Genomic DNA, 14,119 nt, shown 5'->3' with positions numbered 1-14,119 from the left:
ACAGACAAGCTTTAAATAAATCTACAGCTGTTTATTCATGTGTTCACATTGGATAGATAGAATTATAGCAAAACATGCAATGCATTTGCTTGAAAGAACACCAGAATATGCTAATCTGATGGTGGTCAGGACTGAGTTTAGAGCACAAGAGTTTGCACTGAAAGAGAACTTTTAAGCGTATTTCTTAAATAAGGTATGTGGGAAGCGGTTGTAGGACTTAACAAGGCCAAGTATCTTTGCCTGAATAGACTTTATTTAAAAAAAAGCCTGACAGCTCAGAAATGAATAATCAGCAAAAGCACACTGCTGTTCAAAAGCAAGGTCCACATTCCCCAGTTAATGTAATTAAAACTAAAAATCTCCTGACTGTAAAAGATAGATTGACTAATCCAGATCTTAAAGCAACTAATATAAATGAATCATAATGGCATACATAAAATAAATTAATCAAGATTTGACTGCTGAGGATATTTGAACAAACACAGATAACAGAGTTGGGGACCTAATTAAACAAGTGTTCACAAGATCGATAATGAAGGCCTTCAACCCATCCAATCTCATCTTTCCAGAACATCCACCCTACTGTCCCCCCCATCACAGCATCAAGCTGCTTTTTAACTGAGTGTTCCGGCCTCAACTTCCTTTCCTAGCAAAGGAGTCCGGTAGCTCAGTGGTTAGAGCACTCGCTTTGCAAGTGACCTGAGTTCAATTCCAGTCAGGGCGAAATCTTGGGCAAGTTTCCTTACTCCACACAGAGCCTAATGATAATCCCTCCAAAAAAACAAAATAATAAAAATTGGTTATTTTCAATCTACAACTGTTTGTGGGACATTGCTGTGCGCAATTGGCTGCCGCGTTCGCCCACAAATATGCAGTCAATTCACTTTACAGTATATTCTGTGAAGCACTTTAGGACGTCTAGAAGATGTGAAAAGCGCTATATCAAATGCAAGGATTATTACTATTATTATTATTATTATGTTCCAGTTGTTAATTACCCCTGAGTAAAGAAAACGTTTCTGGTGTTGGTTCTGAAATTGCAATTTACAACACAAAACGTGTGCCCTCTTGTTCTACAGGGGCATCCTAAAGTATTGATCTAGATGTACTTTTTCAATCTTATTTAAAATTTGATACCCCTCTATGAGCTTGATACCGATCCAAGGAGAGAAGGTTGGCGATTGTTGGCGCTAGTCAGGGTCGAAGAGAAAGTCTTTCATGTGTGATCTGAAGATGGGCAAGGCAAAGAGGGATTGAGATAGGGTTCCAGAGTCTCGGGTGCAGTGGATGAAAGCACTAATGGGCTCATGGTTAAAAGATTAATGGGTCTATGGTTTTTAGGTTTAGTTCTGTCACTTTTCACTTTACAGTATATTCTGTAAAACGCTTTGAGACATCTAGAAGATGTGAAAGAGCTATATCAAATGCAAGGATTATTATTATTTTCTTGAAAATGGAAAGTAAACATCTGCCTGCTTCCAATCCATTGAAACCTCCCCAGTACTGATTGACTCTCTCATAATGTCTGTCATTGCTGCACAAGTCTCCTCTCTTGTCTCCCAAATACCTTGAGGTTCAGTTCCTTTGTCCCAAGGGATTTGTTGGTTTTAATCGCCTTCCACAGAAACGGAATGAAAAATTGACCACTCCACAAAATGTGTGAGGAAGCACTCCTATGTAGTTTGGGCAACTGTATGGGTTACAAATTGAGAGTGCTGCAATTTCTGTTGCAGGATTCTGAATTGCTCTGCAATTTTATATTTTGATTCGGGTACTCTTCATTCATTGCTAACAAAGCTGCTCTGAACCATGCAGTAAACCACATAGGAGTGAAAATGAAATGCGTCAAGACAGGAAACTGCTGTGTTAGTTTGCATTTCATTAAGAGAGCGTTGATTGGATCCTTTTAAAAAGTATTGTTCTCATGTTTGGAATATAGAAGCAAATTAAGCATTCAACTGTGCAGTGAATATTTGATTATAACACAACCGTTACCATAACTACAAGGAGAACAATTTTCAGTTTGCAGAAAAGGAAGATTTCCAAATCTTCCAAAATTAAGAAGTACAGTGCTACATTGCATTTGTTTCAGTGAATGCCAGTTTCTCAGCAACACACCCAACAGACGCTGTGACTCATTTGCAGTTTCCGGTTAACTAATGTGAGCAGAATGGTAGATGAAAATGATAAGGGCTAAGCCATGTGTATGTTAATGATAAAAGGGCCTTTTCCTCTGTACTTGTGCATGATAAAGGGCAAAGTAAAGTATAATCCACTGGACTAGACACAAACTATACAGTAAAGCATAAGATACAACAAACATATGGTTTAATTTTTATGTTTAAAAAATTGACAGACAGCAGCATTAAAAGCAAAAGTGATGTATATTCTTGTTCCCATTCTGAAACTGCTGGCTTTCAAAGTTAGGAAATATTTGCACAAAACCTCTTACTGCAACAGTTTAGTAGCCAGCAAATCTTACAGAACTTCTATTCTAATAAAATACCTACGATACAACTTAAGCCAATAGCAAGCACATTAAAAAGAACAAAACTGATCAATGGAGTTCACTGTAAAGTAGCATTCACATGAATGCTGTACCCTTACTGAACCTATTGCACACATTTGAGAATTATTTGTGGAGACCTGTACCGTAGTGGTTAGTGTGCTCGCCTCACAAGCGAGAGGACACAGATTTGACTATTATTACCACAATTAACAATACCACCTATTAAAGTACTACATCCTACAGGGGAGAAAAATATTCACAGAAAGATATTTCTTGTATCAGTGGCAAAACTGATCATTTTCTTTTTAAAAAGCCTTTATTAAAAGTAAACTGATTTGAGCTTATATTGTTCAGCTCATTTCGCACACGTTTGCTAATGTAGTAGGGAAAAGGGATCCTTACCACTTTTTAGTGCATGCAATGCAGAGATGTACAACGTCAGGTAACCTGGAGGCTGTGGTGATGCATTGAATTCAAAATATCCAAGAATACCTGGCTGTGAAGAGAGAAAGCGATTTACCAACCTAATGCGAAATATATTTATGCCACCAATCATGAAGGTAATCCAAAGCAATAATTCTCTATAACATGTAACTCAATACGGAATCATACCAGCTTCAGTGTTTTTTTTCTTCAGGTGCAATTTAACATCTGCTGAACTGAGTTGCCAACAGTTCCATTTATTTGAGAAGGCAAATAGCCTTCTTAAGTAGAAGTCTTAATAGCAGTCTTGAGTAACATATGTAAAATACCTGCCTCTGCAACAATAATTCTTCAATGGAAACTATGATCATAAGCAAATGCAACAACAAAAACAATAAAATTATATTTATAGAGTGCCTTTCACATCGGGAGGACGTCCCAAGGCACTGGACAGTCAGGGGTCAGGACCCATGCATGGGGGAAGGGAAGGGGTGAGGGAAGGCAGAAGGGTGACTGAAGGCACGATTGAAGAGGAGGGGCTTGAGATTGACCTTGAAGGAGGCGAGGGAGGAAGCGAGGCGAAGGGACTGTGGGATGGAGTTCCAGAGTGTGGGGTCAGAGAGGCTGAAAGCCCGGCCACCAATGGTAGGGCAGGAGACATGGAGCAGGCCGGAGACCGCTGAACGGAGGGAGCGGGCAGGTTGGTAGGGAGTGGGTGGAAGTTGGGAGAGCAGTGGCAGCTGAGCGGATACCTTCGATTTTGGACTCGAGTTAGTCCAGCATTTCTTCGCAGTGAGAGTCAGAGGAAAGAATCTGCGAGGTGTGGCGGGAGGGTGGAGGAGGCAGTTGGTGGTGGAGAAGAGGAGCCTGGGGTTGCCCTTCGCCTCCAGGACTAACCTGGAGTAGAAAGACGATTTGGCTGAGGTAAGCGGTAGGTCTTGATGTGGTCCAGCCAGATGTGCCGGTGGACCATGAGGCTGGATTTGAGCCAAGTGTGTTTGACAGCCCGCACCTGGCCCTTGAGCGAGCGGAGGCGGCTGGCGAACCAGGGTGAGGATCAAGAATAGGAGGCAGGTCAGGAGGTGAGGGGGGGCAAGGACATTGAGTATGATGGAGAGGGTGCTGTGGAGGAGAGTAAACGCAGAGGATGGGTTGGTGCGGGAGGTGGGCCAGAGGGGGAGGAGTTCAGAGGACTCCAGGGCAGCGGAGAGGGATTGCGGGGAGATGTTCTTCCACGGGCGGTAGAAGATGGTGGTAGATTTGGAGGCAGTGGGGAGAGGGATATAGGAGTTGAGGGAGATGAAATGGTGGTCAAAGATGGCCTTGTCGGTGATGGTGACATCCGAGACGCTGGGTGATCACCAGGTCGAGCGGGTGACATTGAGCGTGGGTAGCAGAGTGGATGTGGGGGGAGAGATTGAGAGAGAGAGAAGTCTGAGGAGGTGGAGCAAGAGGGGGTGAAGTGGAGGTTGAAGTCGCCTAGGATGATGAGGCAGTCGGAGCAGAGGCAGAGGGAAGCTAGGAGGGTGGAGATGTCAGAGATGAAGGTGGGGGCAGATTTTGGGGGGGCGGTAAATTAAGAGAATTTTTAGTAGAGATGGGAAGGATGGCAGAGGGTAAGGTGTTCGAAAGAGGGGAATGAGCCAGCAGAGTAAGGGGACAGGGCACACCACCAACACGGAGGTTGGGGCATAGGGCATGGTGGTAGGTATAGCTGGGTGGTGTGGCCTCAGTGAGGGGGAAGGTGTCACCTGGGGTGATCCAGGTTTCCATGAGGGCCATAATATCAACGTTCTCATCGAGGATGAGATAATTGATGGCCAGGGTCTTATTGCAGATGGAGCGGACATTTTGAACCCCAATGCGGAGTGGACAGTTGGCAGGGGGATGTGTGGCATGGGAGGGGATAGTGGGTTGGTTGGCAGGGTGGTTCGGGATGCGAATGAGGGAGGAGAGGTTAGCCCCCGGGGTCTGGGTCTGGGGTGGCTTGCGGCAGAATGGAACAGTTGTTGTGCCCGCTGGACAGCCAACTCTGAGTGCCACGATGAGCCTGGTGGAGATTTACAAGCTGGAGCAGAGGGAGGCCAGAGGGGGGGGGGTCAAGCAGAGATAGGAGACGGGGAGGGCAGAGAGAGAGCAGGACAGAGCGGGAGAATTGTAGGGAGGGCGGCATTTTGAGGGAGGGCCAACTCGGGTGGGGAGCAGTAGCCAAGATGCGCACGCTAAGACAAGAGGCGGCAAATTAGTGGGACATTGTCAGCCTGCAGGAGGCTGTGGGGGATAGAGGTGGTGCAGAGGTGGGGGGGAGGGCACTCATTGTGGTTAGCAATACGCAGTCTGCAGGGGAAGGACAGGGGTGGGAGACAGACAGGATGAAAAGAATGAGACAGATAGAATAAAAATGCCATCCATTCATTATGCCCTAGGAACATTTCCATAGTGTTAGGTATGTTACAATAAGAGACACATTTTCCGGTTATGGTTAGATGTGAGCAATTAGATGCTTCATATAAGCATTTATTATGAATTATTTATTATTAATAATATACTTGTACGAAGCATCATGTCATCAAAACATCTCAAAGTTCTTCACAGAATTTACTGTAGAGTGTCGTGAAAAAAGCAAAATAAATATTTATATAAGTTGTTGTTGTAGTGACTCACAACAGCAACATCCCCCAAATAGCCATGATGTGAGTGACCAATTTTATCTGGGAGTTATTGGCCAGGACATCAATTCATTTACAGTATATTCTGTGAAGCGCTTTGAGAGGTCTGAAAGATGTGATAAGGCCCTATATCAAATGCAAGGATGATCAAACGTTGACCGTCCAGTGCCTTGGGATGTCCTCCCGACGTGAAAGGCACTATACAAATGTAATTTTATTGTTGTTGATTATTATTATTGTAAAAAGTATTGAAAAAATGTGTCCACCGTAACGATGCTTCCTCCTATCTTTTCACAACTTGACAGAAAATTGACAGTTGCAGTGAAACCAGTGTTAATATTAATAACCATGGTCCCTTGGGAGTCCATGCATATTAATAACTGTTAAGGTTTGATTAGACACCAGTAAGAATATACAAGTATCAGTTCCACACATTTTCTAGGGAGATTTGACCAGATCTATAGTTAAGTAGACATACAACAATCTATAAACCTGAATGATGAGCTCAATCAAACTCATCAAATGACCCACAGACCAGTTTCTGGAACCCATGCACATTCACCAACTAGCAAATGTTAACCTAGTTTTGGAGGACCAGCAGCACTCCTGAAGATTGCAGATTTGTATTTTAATGTTTGATCTCCCCCTAGTGGCCAGCTAGGAAATTAAAATGATTTGGAAACAAGAACTTACAAGCCCAAAAATCAAAGATTGATGCCTTGCGCCACACTTCGCCTGTGGAACTGAATCATTACACAAGTTCTTTTGGAATAAATACTTTGTGGATGGGAACAAAGAACCTCAGAATTGAGTTGAAAATCTGGTGATATATGAACACTATACAAGTTATGCTGGATTTCCCAATTAGACTCCATTATAATTTTAGGATTTTTTAAAAAAGACTATTCCACCTTAAATTGCATTAAAATCTTCTATTAGTACAAACTATGGTGATTACCTGCCACTATTAGTGATCTTGAATTCAACTGAACCAAGGCAGAATACTATAAAGAAGTGAAATTATGGAGAACAGGTCTTCCTAGTGCCTTGGGACGTCCTTCCGACGTGAAAGGCGCTCTATAAATGTAATTTAGTAGTTGTTGTTGTTACTAGCATTAAATAAAATGGATCTGATTGAGAAGCACCTTCACAGTACAAGGGAAGATACTGAAAAGCTAATAATTTTGAAACAGAATTTCCATAATGTTCGCCTACAAAATACACAATCACTTCACAATACAGTAAATCCTGTGAAGCACATTGAGACAGCCACCCAAAAGGCGCATTTAGACAGTCTCTGAACATCAGTGATGTCATTTTGCTGCGTATGTGCACTATGCACAAAAAGAACATAAGACACAGGAAGTTACATTATTTGAGTTTCCCGCACATATCAATGCACAGGTAGTGATATTAACATACATTACAACCGACAATGCTGACCAGATAACCCTAGAAGTCTACCATTTTTAGCACTAGTTAGTGTGAGAAGCTGAGTATGGCGAAGCAGCACTATAGTAGGGGAAGTGGGGGGGGGATTATAAATCGATTGCCCTGTATTTGGAAAGCTATCCTAAGTTAATTATGTCTTCACACATCCAATAAATGCAAAACAAATCTTTCAAAAAATAACTTACTTCATAATGTGAAAGGAAGTCCAGCAGGGTGGCTTGAGTAGGGATATACTGAAGTGGACTCATTACCTGTCGAATAAACTTCTGAATGTAAGGAGCTGTGAGAGGCCCTTTGTACTCAATAGGTCCAAACCTAATAGCAAACAAAATGGCCATTATACAATGCATTATGGGAGTTTCACATCCATCTAATACCTGTATCAACATTCAAGGTATAACCCCATATGGGATAGATATCTTGTATACAATGTGGGTTATTTGGTCGATACAAGCAAAGAAAAACATACTGACATTGACCCTACAAAAGATCAACTCCTTAACAAATGTTATATTTCTAAATCATCTATCAGCAAAATTTACCAGCAACATGCAAGAAGAAATTAACTTTTAGGTACATAGGAGGAGTAGATAAACTGGCCATGACATCAGTAGCTTGAAATAAGTACCTCATGAAGATTTGAACTCTTATTCTTCCATTAGGTTTTTCAGTTGAAGGTTTACCCATATGGTTTGGGGAATGTACATATTTTATAAATTATTTCTTACCTTCTATGATATAAGTGGATCACAGGGTAATAAAACATATTCATTTGCTTTCTGCATTTCCCCTGATGCCACCAGCAGTTTATAGCAAGAAACAATACCTGGAACAGAGAAGAGGTGCAGTCATTGTTTTAAAAAAAGCATCAGCCATTTGGTCAGGTCATGATCAACACCTCGGACTTCAATTAGCTTTCTGTAAAATTGTTTGTTGTTTTTCAATAGTGCTCCTAGATTATATTAAAGCTTCCCGTTCCATCCCTCCGATTCCCACTCTATCCATCCCTCCTGAAGCTGTGTTTCCGCAGAAGGCCTTAATATCCTTCAATGTGGTTCCCTATTCTAAATGCTACTCATCAACCTTTGAACGTGTAAATGGATACTGGGTGAGAGAACAGTCAGTTTGAGCCAGGGGTTGACCATCTGTATCCAGGGTCACATATAAGAATGTTCACTTGGGCAAGGCCATTAACACTCTCAGAAAGAAACCATTGAGCCCAACTAGTTTGTGCCAGTGTTTATACTCTAAACGAGCCAAAGGTTGGTCATTTTGTTACTCAGATTTTGCTATTGCAAAGGAAAGTTAATAATCAAAAGCTGACACTCACCTGATCCCAAAGCTTTCTTGCTATCTGTTCAATCTCTCCGCGGACAGATATAGACTCCCCACACCAGGGAGCATAAAACATAACGAAAGTAACTTCAGACATATGGCAATATCTTTCCATATGGTCCAGTTGTCCCATGTACAGATCAATAACAGGAGAGTTGTGGGAGAAAAATCTAACAGGAGGTGGAGCCATTCTGACAACATCTTTTGCTCGACTGTGGAGTAAAAAAAAAGTTTCTGTATCAAATATGCCTCTTCTTTTTAATAGTTTGTCTGGAAATAGTCGATTATAAATTATATAACCTCCAATTAACATCAGAAAAACAATTACAATTTGGAAATCTGCAAAAGCACTTTTTTAAAAAAAATAGAGAAGCAGGGCAACTTTGCTCTACACTTAAAGCTTGTAAAAGCTGAAAGTGCAATATAAACACAGGTATCCACTTGACAACTAGCCCTTTCTGGATGGATTTTTTGGATAGTAACAGTTAAATAACATTTTAAAATTGTAAGGGTAGTTGAGAAATTGTACAAGTGACAAAAAATATTGAGTTTTATTAAATTATAGTTTGAAGTTTTATTTTCATACAAAATTGTGCATCTATTTTCATTTAGTTAGCAATATAGCAACAATGTTTGCCAGGACACTGCAAGATACTCTCCTCTTTTTTGGATAGTGCTGTGGGATCTTTAACGGCCACTTGAAGAGACAGGACTGCAATTTAACATTTCATTCAAAGCACAGCAGCTCGAATAACGCAGCACACTCCAGCATTGCACTGCAGTGTCAATCTAGCCTACAACCTTCTGACTCAGGGGCGAGCGAGGGTGTTACCAACTGAAGCCAGGCTGACTGACAACAATGATGGAATCAAGGTCAAATAATTTTGGATAAATCTAATATGCAGGTTATATAGTTTAGGGTAATAAATAGATAACAAGGAAATTAAGTTTTTAAAGGCACATGATTAAAATTAAACTTAAACCAGGTCAAATTTTATTTAGAATTATAGCTTTCTATTTTTTCTTCACTGCACATGGAGCACCCGCAGGTGGCCATAATGAAGCCTGCAACACGAAGTAAAAGTGCACAGCACCACCCAGCAATAGAGGGTGAAGACTATACTGTAACTATTCAAAGTCACATGAAGGACTGGATTTGTTTTTATATGGTTTGATTTTACATACAACACCAAATGCCTAGTGAAACCATTTTAAACTGACAAATACCACGAACAACAGAACAAAACTTCTCATATATAAAAGACAAAATCAAGCAACTTGCATTGGTTGGCTTTTTCTTTTTTTCTCCAGATAAGTTAATTTGTCCATATTTTTAAAAAATCCAAACTACTTGCCTGAGCTAGCAAAATATTGGTAATTAAAATGGCTTCAGGGATCAAACCTTGGGACTTTTAGCTTTGTATTGTCTGTGCAATGCTTAGAAAATACTTGAATATAATTGTTTAGAGGCAAGGATGGAGTTGAGTAAGGGAAATAAAGAGACAGTCTGAGATGGCTTAATCAAAGATGACAAGATGCAAAAGCGATTTCAACAGAAGTTGAAGGAGGATAGGGGAGAAAATATGTGCGGGAGTTTTGGATTTGTTGTAGACAATAAGAATTTTGAGGGAGAGACTTAAGGGATGGTAGAGCATGAAGTATTCAGAGGAGTAAAGGAATAGACTAAATTGGGAATTACCAAGAATTACATGGAATGATACAGCATGGAAGGTGAGACAGAAGTTGTCAGCATCTTTTTTTTTAATGTTCAGGCATGGTTAACGAACCGTTTGGTCCAGTCCCAAGTGCTGAAAACAGCTTTGACTGTATTTTTATCCTAATATGTAAAATCAAATTAATGTTCCCTGAAATTGACATACCGCTCTTGCTGTTAAGAAAAGCAAACAAGGTAAAATAAACCGCAGAATTGTGTGAATATTTTATGCAAATATTGCAAATCAGAAAACATAGGCACAGGCAACCTAACAAGTACACGTAATCCAAAAGTCAACAGATGCGGGTAGATTTCCTGATTACATTTGTAACTATTCCACCATTCAAATAAAGGCGTCACAGGATACACTGACCCTTATCCTCAAACTTGCCACAGTTTCTGTGTGCTCTAAGTTCAGCAACTAACTTTATTTTTTAAGATCTTAATGTGGAGTGAGTGGACTAACAAATTTAATGGACTTTCACCCCTAAAATATGGATTACATAATAGAACCATACAAATTTACAGCACAGAAGGCGGCCATTAGGCCAATCTTATCTGTGCCATGTCTTTAAGAGAAATCATTTTAGTCCTATTTACCCGTCTTTTACCCAGACCACTGTAGTTCATACTCCTTTTTAGGTATTTACGTAGTTGTCCTGAGATAGCTAACATGGATTCTGTCTCAACCACAACTCCCAGCAGGTGGTTTATATTCTAACCACTCTGTTTGTGAAAAACATACAGCGACACAGTACAATTTAGCCAAAATCACATATTATCGTGTACAGAAAAAAATATACATATTGGAATTTGTCAAACAAATATGCCATTTAATACCAACAAATTTACTTGAACAAGGCTATAAACACCTCACATTGTTGGTTCCTTAAGTTCTCACTGGCAACTTTAAGTTGAAAAATAACATACGGTATTTGGACAAGGCACATTCCAGAGCAAATAACCTGCTCCACCTTTCTAGGTCTTTTGTGATTTTATTCCCCCCGCCTCGCACTTAGCACCAATTTTCAAAACGTGTCTGAAGATCCATGTCTGACCGTCTCAGCCACCTCCCCTACCCCTCTCATCTCCCTAACTCAATTTTGGATAATTTTACCTACAAAATGCAGTCATACCACTTCACAGTATATTCTGTGAAGCATTTTGAGATGTCTCAATAACATCTCAAATCAACTGCAAGGATCAGCATCATTACCAACTTGAGCTTCCATTCAGTCTCTGTAAAGTGCTAAGACATTCTAATCTTTAAGACGTTCATCCAAAGTGAAAAGACAATTACAAATTTTTATTTATCGTTATAATTTTAGTGCCCAATACTATGTTCCAAAGCTTAAAATGAGAAGCCAATAAAACAAGTTCAGGTGAACTGAGGAGCATTTACAGAGTCTATATAAGTTGGGTAACAATTTCAAACATATGCAAACATATGAAAGAAAGCTTTCCAACAATTAGAATATTCAACCTGTCTGGTTCAAGTCACCAACAGTTTTAAAAAACAAATAGTTCAAGTACTTTCATATTATATTCTATAACCTTTAACAAAGAATATAGATATAAAAAACTAGTCACAATAGAATCCTTATTTTAAATTGACACCACTTGTATAATCTACACCTAAGCTTGAATAACAAAGACTTTGGGTTTCAGATCACTGCATTAAGATTCAGTTCAACAGAATCAACAGAAACACTCAAGAAGTTTAGATTTAAAGGCAGGTTGGAACATTCACACCACTTTGAGAGGAAAATTAGCTTTTTTTGCAATTAGTACTGTAGAAGATTTAACATACAAGCATTTTGTAGTATTATCAAGTCACATAAACTCTTGGAAAAGCTTTTGTTTATTTTCTGTTAAACAATAACTTGCTCTTAGGACTGGGTTGTGACAGAAATGGGTTATTTTATTGACAATCCAGTTTACCTGTGTAACAGTGTTTTTTTCATTTAAGATGCTTGCAAGCAAAAACTGCCACAAAATGCGGGAAATTCTAAATGCTCTATGTTGTATGTTGTAGTTTTTAAGTTTAACTCTCGTCTAACCTTTTCGTAAATAAGTACAGCATCCAGGTATCAACCATCTGGATTTGTGTTTACCTACAAATATGCAGTCACCAACTACACTTTCCTCAAAAGTGCTTTGAGCTCCATTACCAGAGTGTTGATCCACGTTGTGAGTTCAAAATTCAATGGGGTATGCGGCTTGAACCCACAACCTTCAGACTCAAAGAGCGCTACCAATTGAGCTGACATTTGCCAGCAGAAAGATGGGACCATTCACATCGGATTCAATCAGGTGCCCACCAGAGAAAACAGCAGTGAGCACCACGATTTGTAATTTGAAAAAAGTCATCCAAGAGAATTAAAACATACAGTGCTCCTTCAAACAAATGCATTAAAAAACAATTAACAAGGTACATTGAACCTGCTCCGAAATGTCACTATTTTGGCAGCAGGATATGAAATGTTTTCCAAATTGGCGTGGCCTGTAGTGAGGTACCAGTACTCACTGCAGTGAGCACGGTGAAAGCCGCAAAAGGTGCTAACAGAACCGAGAAATCTGGACCAATAAAAGCAATACGGTGCAGTTCTATATAGTAATACACAATTATCCTTGAATATGGTACAGAAGCTTCGAAACGTCCCAAAGCTCTTTCCAGGTAAACACTTTCGGTAATTAGTAATCAGGAACCAGCCCTCCAGGGAGAGAGTTCGCATTCCATCCTAACAGTCTGTCTCTAGAATTTCCGTGTGTAGTAATTGCATTTGATACAGCGACTTAACGTGTCTTCAAGACGTGTCAAAGCGCTTGACAGAATATACTATAAAGTGCAGTGACTGTATATTTTGTGGGCGAAGCAGGGCAGCCAGAGGCACACAGTTATTTATATATGTTGGTGGGTGCATGGAAATGTCCGGCACGGTGCTGGGTCTCCACCCCTGGCTGCTGACCAAGACAAATACATAGAATACCTCACTTCCAAACGTTCCCAGAGCGCTTTCCGAGGCTCGACCCTTGCGTGTAGTGACTGTGCTTTTCGGTGGGCGGAAGCGGCGGGGCTGTTACCTGAGCGTGACCCTGAGGGTGACCAGAGTGCAGACGACGGCGATGGCTCCGCACACGAGCTCGGGTCTCCTCGCCATCTGGCACACCGCATTCCCGGCGTACACGCACTCGCGCTTCAGCAACTTCTGTAGCCTCAGCATCCCTCGCCCGGGGCGGGAGGGGAGGAACCGGGGCGGGCGGGGCTTTTATAACGGGGAGGGTTAGGCGCTGGCTACTCCGTGGGCTTGGCCCCCGCGCTCGCTCGCTCGCTCGCTCTGTGTCTCACGCCGCGAGCCGAGCGAACCCCGCTCCGCCACGTCTCCTCCCCGAGCACTTCCGTTGCCCTAAAACAACAGCAGGAGGGACACGCGAACGAGCGAGCCAGCAGGCGGACCAACCGTCACAGCGCGCGCCGGGCCGCTCCGCGCAGGCGCACAGCGCCTTGGGGACCAACCGTCACAGCGCGCGCCGGGCCGCTCCGCGCAGGCGCACAGCGCCTGGGGGGGGGACCAACCGTCACAGCGCGCGCCGGGCCGCTCCGCGCAGGCGCACAGCGCCTTGGGGGGGGACCTACCGTCACAGGTCGCGACGGACGGACGGACAGCCAGTCCGGCTCCGCGCAGGCGCACAACATCACACGCTCACGCACACGCACCATACCCCTCCCACCAACTCACACGTTTGTAGCCCAAAGTCTCACGCAGCGGTAGCCCAAAAGTAGCCCAATCCTGTGTCATGCCAATATAGGTGAGGGTTTGTTTTAGGAGTGGGGGGAAAAGGTTTAACTTGGGGGAAAAAACTGTTTCCAGAATTTTTTCCGACGTCTTCTTTCGCCGAGCAAATTCTTGCTTTGAGACGTCTAGAAGACGTGAAAAGCGCTATATCAAATGCAAGGATTATTATTATTATTATTATTATTACGCTCTTAAAAAAAAACGAGGGACGCTCAGAGGG

General features: G+C 41.8%; 1 protein-coding gene across 2 annotated transcripts in view; it reads right to left on the bottom strand.

Moving 5' to 3' along the window:
• Positions 1-13,361, bottom strand: part of txndc11 (thioredoxin domain containing 11) — a 30,807-nt gene extending 17,446 nt beyond the window's left edge. Inside the window, exons 1-5 of one of the 2 annotated variants that reach the window (XM_007904900.2) lie at positions 13,187-13,361; positions 8,384-8,600; positions 7,782-7,879; positions 7,239-7,368; positions 2,912-3,005 (exon numbers count right to left, since the gene is read on the bottom strand). In XM_007904900.2, the coding sequence (XP_007903091.1) occupies positions 2,912-3,005; positions 7,239-7,368; positions 7,782-7,879; positions 8,384-8,600; positions 13,187-13,326 (679 nt within the window). In that variant the 5' untranslated portion in view covers positions 13,327-13,361. Of the gene's footprint in view, positions 1-2,911; positions 3,006-7,238; positions 7,369-7,781; positions 7,880-8,383; positions 8,601-13,092; positions 13,119-13,186 lie in introns of those variants that run through there. The other variant, XM_042340948.1, reaches the window with a different exon arrangement.
• Positions 13,362-14,119: the final 758 nt, after the last annotated feature.

This window comes from Callorhinchus milii, unplaced genomic scaffold (genome assembly GCF_018977255.1).
Source record: "Callorhinchus milii isolate IMCB2004 unplaced genomic scaffold, IMCB_Cmil_1.0 Scaffold16, whole genome shotgun sequence".
Taxonomy (NCBI): domain Eukaryota; kingdom Metazoa; phylum Chordata; class Chondrichthyes; order Chimaeriformes; family Callorhinchidae; genus Callorhinchus; species Callorhinchus milii.
The sequence above is the reverse complement of the archived record's forward strand: the minus strand, read 5'-3'. Positions and strand labels throughout refer to the sequence as shown.